This window comes from Tenrec ecaudatus, chromosome 10, assembly GCF_050624435.1.
Source record: "Tenrec ecaudatus isolate mTenEca1 chromosome 10, mTenEca1.hap1, whole genome shotgun sequence".
Classification (NCBI taxonomy): Eukaryota; Metazoa; Chordata; class Mammalia; order Afrosoricida; family Tenrecidae; genus Tenrec; species Tenrec ecaudatus.
Genome location: NC_134539.1, coordinates 124,571,709 through 124,583,201, shown reverse-complemented (window position 1 = coordinate 124,583,201; position 11,493 = coordinate 124,571,709). Strand labels below are relative to the sequence as shown.

General features: G+C 52.5%; 1 protein-coding gene across 1 annotated transcript; it reads right to left on the bottom strand.

Annotated features, from left to right (window-relative positions):
- Nucleotides 1–1,246: 1,246 nt before the first annotated feature.
- Nucleotides 1,247–6,578, bottom strand: MRPS23 (mitochondrial ribosomal protein S23). The gene is made up of 5 exons (XM_075561551.1): nucleotides 6,420–6,578; nucleotides 5,884–6,054; nucleotides 2,371–2,448; nucleotides 1,974–2,100; nucleotides 1,247–1,616 (listed from the first exon to the last, which is right to left on the bottom strand). Exons 1-5 carry the CDS (start codon nucleotides 6,461–6,463, stop codon nucleotides 1,467–1,469), a joined length of 570 nt encoding a protein of 189 aa, XP_075417666.1. The 5' UTR covers nucleotides 6,464–6,578; the 3' UTR covers nucleotides 1,247–1,466.
- Between the last annotated feature and the right edge of the window lie 4,915 nt (nucleotides 6,579–11,493).

The following is an 11,493-nucleotide window of genomic DNA, read 5'->3' as shown; positions in this document are numbered from 1 at the left end:
CTATCTATCAGTGAGATGTGCCATTCCTTGGCCCATTGCCAGCACAGCAAAACCCAGGGTCACATTCGTGAATTGGCACTGGCTGAATCATGCTGCATCCTTTTAACTGGAGAAGGAGGGTACACTGTCTCTCCAGGGGGCACATAATCGCCCCAACAGCCACACCAGGGCATGGTGACGGAGGGGGCCTCAGAGGAAACTGGATGGGAGAACAACCCACCTTTCAGTATCTAGCCACATACATGTCTAATTTATTTTAGGAACTTTTTAGAAAGAAGTAGTCTATCACAAAACCAGAGGCAAAATCACTTCCTATTGTTCTGGGAGACCTGAATCATCTCCCATCTTGCTGGCTCCCTTCTGAGGCCAGTCCAAGCTCGGGCCCTCAGGGACTGGCTGCCCCCTTCCAATGAAACCTGCTTTCTCCAACAAGGGGGATTTTAAAGCAGCGCTACCAGTGGAAGGCGCCTGGCCACGGACTGCTTATGCTGCCCAGGATCCACCCAGGTGAGGGCATGCCTTGCAGTCCACTTAGGCACGCACAGCATAGAAAAGCTACGGGATTTAAGATCAAGTAATTGCTGAAGCTGTTTATGAGTAGCTGAAAAACACTAGCTTGGTCACAAATACAAAATCTGTAACCTCAAGGGAACATGCCATTTACCCAGTAAAAGGTATGGGTGCAAAGATGGCGGGACCAATGATAAAGGCTTATGGAGACACCTTGGCACCCAGCAGGGAGGCTGGTGGCTGCTGAGTGGAAAACATCATCTAAAGTAGCTGCCTTCTCTCGGCAGGAAGTTACCTGGAGAATTCAGTCTTTACCTGGATGTAATGAATGGTTCATTCATTCGTTCAACAACTATTTCCTGAGCAGGCTGCTCTGTGTGGGCCATGCTAGACTGTCTCCAGCAGAACCGAGCCGGGAGTTGGTCTGTCCCTTCATCCATCGTTGACGATAGCAGTTCTCATTCTTGCTACAAGTCAGCTTGGCCTCTCGAGGTGAAGGTCAACGGTTCTATGGGCAGAGTACCAAAATGATCTGCCGACACTAACAGCTGGCCTAGAAACCAGACGGTACGTGAAAGCAAATGCCTAATGGGCCCAAAGAGAAAAGAAGCACACCGAGGAACAGGTGCAGCCGGCCCCCGCGCTAGCATAAAAACCCACGCACGCCTGCTCAGAACGCGGCCCACTCCAACACCACTTCTCAAAGTCTCTCATGTTATTTACAAAGTCAACTTACTTTGTCAGCAGCTGGAGGGTTCTTTATTTACCAGCATCCTAACATGAAAGTTCACAGAGCTGCTTTTACGACCACCCAGCAATGGGAGCTAAGAGAAGGCAAGCACAATGCCTTAGGGAGTGAGAAACATTTACACAGTTCCGCTGGTAAAGGCAGTCCAGCACTCGTGTCGTGACTGCGGGCGGACACGGCTGCGGTGTGCAGCCGGTGCACACACCCTTCAGGGAGGTGAGGGATCTTTCATCTGCTCTTCCGGCGCCTCTGAACGCGGTTTCTGTGGAACCTGCTCAGCCGGGTCTTCTTCCAATATGGTTTGGAGTTTGAGGCTTGTGAGGTCAGGTTTCCTGGAACCTCGGCTGCCTTCCTGTTGCTTCAAAGAACAGATAGAAGCATGTCACTGGAACATTCCCGTTTCCACCCAATTAGCTGGCTGAAGCCATAGGACTATGCATGTTGTCAGTGACTGAAAATTTCACATTTACTATCGCAGGTCAAAGGCTACTGCGAGAAAGCAGGAACAGGGTCATGACTCTCCAGAGAACCACACGTTCAAGGGCCATAAAGATGTTCACTCGGTCCACGCCGCACGGCTGACCACAAGATCCCAATACGATCCCCAGAGCCGGACTCTGAGAGCGTGAGCTCAGTTGTTGGGGAAAGCAAGCCAAGCCTCCCTTGAACCTGTGGCAGACAGGCAACTAACTGCAGTCACCATTTCAATACTCACTGCCCTCGTTTCTCCGACTCGTCTTAAAATGACACCCTCGGCCAGTAGAGCCTTCCCCGTTTCCACGAATAACTCCTCCTCGTCGGTCTCCCCGAGTTTCTGCAGCTCAGTGTACTTCTCCACAAACCTGGAATTCCAAGTGGCACCGCTGAGTTACAGCTACTACAGTGGTCCAGCGGCACTGTTCCTTCCGCCCCGACGGGCACCTCACCCCTAACACCCCTCCCGACGAGTCCTCCTGGAGGGTGGACGCGCGTCACCAGTCAACCAGGACGCCCGGGGAGACTTCTCCTCGAGAAGTGGATTTCTATAAGACACCTTTGTTGAGGACGATGAAGTTCTTTACGTTTAAAAAATAAATAAATAAAAGTAGCCTGGGACTTGAAAATTTGCTTACCTTTGACACGTAGATTTGAAGTTTGGATTGAACAGATCAAAAGGTTTTTGACCAGATCCATAGGCTGAATAAAATTTCCTAGAAAATACAAGCATAATTATTAACCTCCAATTACAGATCATGGCCAAGAACTACGTACAAAAAGTCACTGGCACTGAGGAGTTAAGTTTGACCTACATATCGGAAGCCTGGCAGTTTTTCTTCTAATAAGGCGCACACATGCTGAATACATCAAGGGCACAAAGGTGTCCAGGTGAAAGGCAAGACTGCCTGCCACCTGTGCATCCCAACCCCATCTCCCTCCCCAAGCACCCGCTAGGTTCTCTGCGCATCCACCCCCGTTTCTGTGATACACGCCCAGAGAGGCATTTCTCAACTGCTGTCCCGTTACCGGTCTCAACCCCAAAGATGGTGTGCTGCACTGCTGTACCCCTCTACTGACCACTTCTTAAAGGGTCTCGGAAGCCCGTGCGAGGACACAACCTCCAGCCCTTCCCTACTCTAGGCAGCGCTGCAACAAATATCCGTGTCCGTCCTTTTGCGTTCAACTATGCAAAGTAGCCTTGGGACTGAACCCCTGAAAGTGGCTTTGCGGGCTCCACAGGTGAGGGCCTTTGGAACTCCCAATCTGCTTTCCACGGTGCGTGGGCCAGCCAACCTCCGTGCGCCCACCGCCACCCCATCAATTCGCACGAACAATGACTTCCCAACCTTGGTGATCCTTGCCAATTGGATAGATGCAGTTTTAATTATATTGTCTATGGAAAAGTTGCATATATTTTCCTGTTCACGAGGGGGGCTTCAAAATGTTCATGGAAAAATAGAATTGAAACACAATGACAGTTTCCCAGGAACTTTTTTGGAGGCCCCTCATAGAAGCAAACTGAGTTTTCTTTTCTGTGAACATCTGAATGCTCCTGTCTTCTTTCATGTTCCTATCTGGTAATTTTCCTACTGGTTTTTAAGCAAACTGTCTGTCAGTTTAAACTGAAAACTGGTGCTCCGGCGCCGTCTCTGCGCCAGTTTGTTGGTGGAAGAAGGGTTTCAAGCTTGTCTTCCATAGCTCTGGGCTCGTGTCGTGCTCGGAAAGGCCCTAATCTGATGATGTTTTCCAATTCTGGCACTGACTTCCTCTGTCACTGCTAACGGTTTCACTTTTCTACATTTGGATTTTGATCCATCCAGCAGCTATTTTGGTAAAAGTTCCTAAAAATATATATTTTTAAATCCTCCAAAAAATGAATAAATATGGGGCAGGGAGGGGATAAAGGGGAGCTGATATCAAAGTGATCAAGAAGAAAATGTCCTGAAAATTATAATGGCAGCAATTATAAAATTATGCTTGCTCTAACTGAATTATGGACTGTTACAGTATCTGTAAGAACTTCCAATAGAATGATAAATAAACAAAGCCACAAAGATTGAAGTTCTAAGAACTACATAAATACAAGGCATTATTATTTGGGTACTAAGTACCAGTGGGGAGCCTGGTGGCATAATGGTTAAGCCCTCCGCTGCTAACAAAGAGGTCAGCAGTTCAAACCCAGAGCCGCTCCATGGGGAAGGGATGTGGCAGTAAGTCCCCAACAGATTACAGCCTTGGCAACCCTGGAGGGCGGCTGCCTTCTGTCCTATAGGGTCACTAGGTGTCAAAAGCAACAATCTCAGGAAATATGAAAAGTGTTACATTAACAGGAAAGAGGCATGAGTAAAGTGTCTCACTCTTCAATAACCTGCCACCCAGGTCCCCTGTCATCCACACAGAAGCACAAATGGTTGTAATGTAGAAGTGAAGCTGAAGAGCAAACTGCCCAAAGGCATGCAAGGGAGCGGAGCAGAGGGTGGCGAAAACCCAGTTAATGCCCCAAAGACCTCAAGTCCTACCTGAGCACTTCCACCCAGAGCAAAAACATACTTATCTTCTCCTACCTCAAAAGAATGCTACAGAGAAAATAGATCCCTCGAGTAAAAGGTGTCTGGACCTCAGGGCAGCATTGGGCTGCTAACTCCAAGGTCAGAAGTTCAAACCCACCAGCTGTTCCACAGGGGAAAGACATGGCTGTCTTCTCCTGTAGACTTAACAGCTTCAGAAACCTCTATATAGGGTCAGTACGCATCAAAATCTACTCAAAGGCAGTCAGTTTGGTGTTTGGCTTTGTTTGGGCCTTAAAGGAGAATGTAATGGCTTTATAAAACCCACTTGCATGCACCAAGGTACAGTGGCAAGAACAAGGAGGGGCGCTTGAGGGAACTGCAACAATGTGCGTTCACGTAAAAAGCTATGACTATACAACTTACAGCTACATATACACATACCCACTTGGGAGGTAGAGACCTTTACTAAACGACTGAATTTTCTCAAACACACCCAGGTTTCCCTGGGGCTGAAAGAAGAAAAAGTTTAGATGCTGGTTTCCCCTGCTAGCTATGTAGGGTCCTTTCTCCTTTCCTTGCCACTCACACCGCTGCACTGAGTGGTCGGTAATAAAATCAAAATAACATACACTATAAAAATGTTTAAAAAGCAAGCCCCGCCCCCCTCAAATTCCCACGATGCTGAACTGGCATCAAGGACGCCAAGCAATCACTCTGTGGCCACGTTCCCTTCTCCACGGTGAAGATGGTCTAGCCCAGCGGTTCTCAACCTTCCCTGTGCGGCGGCCCTTTCACACAGTTCCTCGTGTTGTGGTGACCCCAAATATAAAATTATTTCCGTTGCTACTTCATCATTAATTTTGCTGTTAGGAATCGTCATGTAAATATCTGATAGGCAGGATGTATTTTCATTGTTACAAACTGAACATAATTAAGGCATAGTGACGAATCACAAAAACAGTAATTTTATATTGTGAAATATTTATGAAATGAAAGTTTGTCTTGAAGCATGGTGTAGCATGCGTAACAGTCTTGTATGTGGGCATATCTGCGCGGAGACGGATAGAGCGGTGTCTCGGGTCGTAGACCATCGGAAAGATGTGTTTTCTGTGTGAAAGGGTGTTTGACCCCCAAAGGGGTCTCGTTCCGCAGGTTGAGAAGCGCTGGTCTAGCTGGATCAAGCATGCCTCTAATATCACTCCCTGACTCACCACCCTCCCGTGGAAGCACTGGGAGTTAGTGACTGTCCCTGAAGCGCCTGGAACCTGAACTGTCCCCGCTGAAGTGTTACTGTAAATGGGAAGTGTTTGTGCAGAGCTCTGCACAGTATCAGGCACAAGCGGACGGCACACAAATGGCGAGGGTCTCTCTCTGCCAGTTGCTGGGCTCCAGATTCCTCTTCTCAGAACTTCCGTTTCTGCCATCATGGGGTGAGAACCACGTAGATGTGTGTGTGTGGGGAGGGGGGGGGCTTGTCGCTCCAAAGAAACAGTTTGAAGATATGAATGAATAAAAAAATTTTTTTAACCTTGTATAAGACCCATTTCCAGTGGGCAAGCCCGACTCACCCCTTTGAGCTACCTTTCCAAGTTCAGCCGCCTCTGCCCACCGCCCGGGCTGCGCCCTCCGCACACTCACACTCGAATGCGGTCCTCGCGGTAGAGGACGTCCTGGACGTCGGCTTTGGCTTTGCCATAGCGCAGGCGCAGCCTTTGGAAGACCGGCTCCCTCGCCGGCGGGAAGGCCTCATAGACGTCGAACCAGAGAGGCTTCTTCTTCAACACGCCAGCCCGAAGGAGGTCTCGGGTCCTTGAGGACGGGGAAGGGGCCAAGGTCAGTCCGTTACGCCTGGACCGTGGGCCACCAACGAGCCCTAACGTGGAACCCGGGCGGGGCAGGGGTGTCCCCGCCGACGCGGAGCGCGTCCCCAGGCGCCAAGCCGAGCGGGCTGAGCTCCTCACCCAAGCCCCCGTAGAGCGCCAGGGCGGTGCCGCCGGGCCCATCGGCCTCTCCTGCTTCCCGAAGCTTCCACTCCGGGAGGAGGTGGCAGGACCTTCAAGGGGCGACGTCTCCGGGTCTGACCCGGTTCGCGCTCCTGCACCCCAGCGAAGGCCGCGCCCTGCTCGGGCGCGCCGAGGAAGAGCGTGACCCCGCGTGCCAGCCCCAGCACTCACCGCGAAAAGATGCTTCCCACGGTTTCCAGCCGGCTCCCCGACATGACCTGCGTTTCCGAGGCCGGGCGACCGGCCGCCACCGGAACCGGAAGCAACTGGGAAAGGGGCGTAAATGGCTCGCCGAGCCCGGGATCGCTGCGCTTTCACCTCAGCCCTCGCCGGGGAAAAGAGCTAAGCCAGGCAGAAGCAAAGGATGGCCGAACAGTCGTGCTCCTCGGCTTCTGCCAGGCTCAGACAGGAGCACTTGATAGCCGAGCCGGAGAGGGCTCGAGCTGGAGGCGGGCAGGACTAATAGATAACCGATCATGGGGGGGGGGGGGGGAGGATTAATTACGATGGTTGTTCCCCCCACCACCACCCCTTTTCTGGCCTTAATGAACCAATCCCTCACGGAAAGCTGGGGCGATGCGAGGGACAGCAATTGAGGGAGAGCGGGGTGCAGCGCAGCCTGCGGCCTTAGGGAACCAGCAGACCATAAAATGAAGGGCATCAATTGTAGGTCCAGGCCGAGCCTAATCTTGGTCACAATTCCCGGGCCTACCCCGAAGGAAACTGAGGCTCTGGTCGCACTAGACCCCTAGCCTTCTCCCTTCTCCTGCGGCCTAGCGCCCTCATCCGTCTCCGAGAAGGAAACTGCAAGGTCTGCGAAAAGGAACCAACCTCCTAAGAATGGTTTACCTGGGGATGGGGCGACGACCTTGGCCCGGGCCATCGCAAGCACAGGCCAAGGGGATATGCGCGCTGGGACCTTCCTGTGGAGCTCATCCAAGTGACCACGTCGTTGCCCCCACTAGGAAGTGGCTGGCAAGGAGGCTTCCAAGCCGGTTCCTTCCAGTTGCAGTTCAACCCGCTGCCCAGAATTTGCATTCCCACCACCGCAGGTACAAAGAGTTCTCTCGGGCACATTTTAACCAGAGCCCTGGGAGAGTCAGGTATATGGACTTAAGAATTACTCGTTGCTATTAAATTGGCATTCTATGATGCTCACCGTCTGAACACAACCGCTGAAGACAAAGCAGGTGAACAAGCAAATGTGGTGAAGAAACCTGATGGTGCCCTGGCTATCAAAAGATATAGCGTCTGGGGTCTTAAGGCTTGAAGGTAAACAAGCGGCCATCTAGCTCAGAAGCAACAAAGCCCACGTGGAAGAACACACCAGCCTGTGTGATCACGTGGTTCCAATGGGATCAGTTATCAGGCATCAAAGAACAAAAAATCATATCATTGGGTGCACACCTCCATGATACGATCACTGAGGACAAACGGGTGCATAAGCAATGTGGCAAAGAAAGCTGATGGTGCCCAGCTATCAAAAGAGATAGTGTTTGGGGTCTTAAAGGCTTAAAGGTAAATAAGCGGACATGTAGCTCAGAAGCAACAAAGCCCACATGGAAGAAACACACCAGCCTGTGCAATCACGAGTATCGAAGGGATCAGGTATAAGGCATCATCAGAACAAAAAAAAAATCTTACCATAGTGAATGAAGGGGGAAGTGCAGAGTGGAGACCCAAAGCCCATTTGTCGGCCACTGGAGATCCCCTTGCAGAGGGGTCTAGGGGAGGAGATGAGTCAGTCAGGGTGTGATGTAGCAACGATGAAGAATACAGCTTTCCTCCAGTTCCAAAATGCTTCCTCCCCCACAACTATCATGACCCGAATTCTACCTTGAAAGTCTGGATAGAGCAGAGGTTGTACACTGGTGCAGATAGGAGCTGGAGGCACAGGAAATCCAGGGTGGATGATACCTTCAGGACCAGGGGTCTGAGGGGCGATACTGGGAGGGTAAAGAGAGAGTGGGTTGGAAAGAGGTAACCGATGACAAGGATCTATGTGTGACCTCCTCCCTGGGGGACGGACAACAGAAAAGGGGGTGAAGGGAGATGCCGGACAGGGCAAGATATGACAAAATAATAATTTATAAATGATCAAGGACTCATGAGGGAAGGGGGAACAGAGGGGGGGGGGGGAAAGACCTGATGCCAAGGGCTTAAGTGGAGAGCAAATGGTTTTAAAATAATGAGGGTAAAGAATGTACAGATGTGCTTTACACAATTGATGTATGTATGGATTGTGATTAAGAGTTATATGTGTCCCTAATAAAATGTTTTTTAAAAAATCACTCGTTGAATCATGCTTTGCACATCACTCGAAGAACCCCTTGAAGGCGCTGTGGACTAGGGGGTGGGCTGCTAACCAGGAAGGGCTACCTGCCCACCACGGGTAGGGCGAGGGAGCAATCTGCTTTCATGCTACCTACATACCCACAGCCTGGGGACCCCATTCCACCCAGCGCCACAGTGCAGGGTTGATGAGAGATGGAATTGGCCTGATGAACAGGGATGGATCTACTACCGGGAATGCTATGCAGCTGTGCAAGCAATTGTTAGAGGAAACATTGGACAGCTGACCTCAACGTAACCTCAAGGTCGCAGGTTCAAACCCACCAGCTTGGAGCATGACGAAGCTGTCTGCTCCCTACAGATTGACAGAACATCAGAATCCCTACATGGATTAACAGTGAGGCGGAATCAACTCCAAGACGGAGGGGTTTGTGGGGGGGGGGGGGGCGGTTACCTAGATCATTGCCCTAGGCTTCTGGTTAAGTGAAAAGCAAGGTTGTGGAGAAACACCTCTGGTAGGATCGCTGTTACAAGAAGGGGAGAGAACGTGTGTTTGTTTGTGCGAGGGCAATTTGTGCAGGACACGGGTGGGGGCATGGGGGAGCGCTGGTGAAACGGCAGCGGGGGAGGGAGACACCACCACCCGCCTTTTACATATCCTTACCCTGCTAGTTTGTGTTTGCAGTTGAACTTCTGCATCCACCCGCATGAGCCGCACAACACTTCTCAGGAGCTGGCTGTTTGTCACTAGCGACAGCGCCTCACGCCCAGCCTCCTCCGCCCCAGGTGCCACAGGTGAGGTGCCCGGGGTCCGCAGGCAGGGCAGTGGCCGCGGGCCGGCCTTCTCTCGCAGACTCCACGCGGGGTATTCTTAGTCTTTACCGCACAGGTCGCCAGGCCGCGGGAGGTTAAGTAATGTCCAGCCCGCTGGTGGCTCCTTCCAGGGTCCCGCAATGCCCGCTAGGCTGTTCCAGCGCCAGAACCCCGAGCGTGCAAGGCGTCCGGCCACTCCAGCCTCCGGCGCCCAGACCCTGTGCTTCTCTCCACGAAGCAAGGCAGCGCCACGGGGCCTCACACGTTTCTCATTCTACCAGGCAGCCACGCTGCCATTGTCCACGGCAGCCTGGCCCAGGGGGGCGCATTCCAGCCAGCATGCTATGGCTGCTTGAAAAGCGATTGTTTAGACCATTGGATTGCTAACCGGTAAAACCCGCAGTTCAATCCCAGAGGCCGGTGACTCAGGCCCTTGATGAGGAAGGATTGCAATTCTTTGCTTGGGAATTCCATTCCAGCTCTGTAATTCGTAGATCACGTAGATCATCCGGGGCAAGTCCCTTCCTTTGCGGAGTCTGTTGGCATTACCCCTGGGAAGAGGGAGAGGAAGGGGAGTGGTAGGGGGAGGGGGGGAGGACTCCCTGGGACTCCTAAATTTGCAGCAGGAATTGCGCTCTGAACTCTGGAGGAAGCTGTAGGGCGGTGGGGTCAGGCAGACGGGCGGGCGTTAGAGGAGGGCCCCATCACAGGAAAGCCTGGGAGCCCCTTGAGGCTGGGGAACTCATGCCTGCTGTACACTGCTCCAGGAATCTGGCTTATTCCAGTGCGCTGACCACCTACTGGGTGTAGTGGACAAGGTTGGGGGCAAGGAGACTGAGCTTCACAGCCTCGGCCCTGCCTTCTTGGTCCCACTGCATCCCATTGTCCATGTGCTCACCCAGGGTGTGATTTCTCCAGCCTCTCTGTCCCCCTTTGCGGAGATAGGAGTGGCAGTGTCCCTGTGCTTGTGTCTGACAGCTCTGGGCCTGCCGCAGCCTCACCATGTTGCCCTTGGGACTGCCACCTGGCACAAAGCATTGTTTGCAACAGTTTATAGATGGCCTTATGTATCTATTTAGATCCAGTCATGCTGCAAGCATGTAGCACCTTCCTGCGTCTGTGCTGGGCCCTGGAGTTGAGCAGCCTTCAGGGGGACAGTGGTTGAATTGAAGAGCTTCCAGTGGCCCATCCAGAGAAACACAGCCCCTCTTGGCCCTCCTTCGCCATGGCTGTGCCCCAGAGTCTCATCTCTGGGGGCGGCACCCTCCTGCCCCCTTACAGCTGACACTGTTTTGTGTTGGGTTCCAGTTGGTACCACCAATGAGCAACATTGGCAGGAACTGGGAGGAAGGGGGAGGGGAGTGTGGCTGGTGTTTATTCCCCTAGCTCCCCCCTGCTCCCCAAACTTTCCAGGAGCCCCCACTCCCTCCCTCTCCCCTTCAGACCTAGAGGGTTAGCCAACTATGGCCCCATTATTAGGCATGACCAGTCTCGTGGTATCAAGGCCATCCAAGGCGCCCCTGCACTCTGCCCTGGCTTTACAAATAGTGCCCCTGGGTAAAGCATGAATGGGGGGGTTGCCTGACAAATAGAGGAAGGGCATCCCTAGGAAGTGAAAGGCCCAGGCCATTGACTGCATCAGTGATGCTGCTGCTCACGGCACAGAGCCGGGTGGGGAACAGAGACCCGCTGCTTTTAAAGAGGAGGAACACCGGGGGGGGTGGGGGGTTGGATGTGTGTGTGTGTGTGTACATGCACACACACGCCCTGAGCATTGGGTTGCTAGCTGTACGGCTGGCTGCTCAATCCTCCCTGTCCTGGGTTGGTAAGAGTGGCGATGAACTCAGTGCCGGTAGGTATGGTTTGGGTGTGGGACAGTTACATACACACAGTACAAGCATAGTTAGCCGGCTACACGTGAGGATGAAGAGGGCGAAGACCGGGAGGAAGGTGGTGAGAAATCAGGAAGAGGTAGAAGTGCCCCCTCTCCCCTCCCTGCTCCCTCTCTCAGGCCCTCGCCCTCGGAGGCCCACGATGCCTCTTCCTCTCAAGGTTGGGTTCAGAAGGCATGGGTGAGGCAGGAGAAGTCAGCGGTTCAAACCCACCAGTCTTTTCTTGGGAGAAACAGGAGGCTGTCTGC

Bases quoted from the DNA above. Each gene is read 5' to 3' on its own strand.
- MRPS23 (XM_075561551.1), bottom strand. From the start codon at position 6,463: ATGTCGGGGAGCCGGCTGGAAACCGTGGGAAGCATCTTTTCGCG. The intron at 2,449-5,883 runs GTGAGTGTGCGG...TGTATTTTCTAG, and splicing joins CGCGAGGACCGCATTCGAGT to GAAATTTTATTCAGCCTATG. The intron at 2,101-2,370 runs GTAAGCAAATTT...TTGGAATTCCAG, and splicing joins TTCAAATCTACGTGTCAAAG to GTTTGTGGAGAAGTACACTG.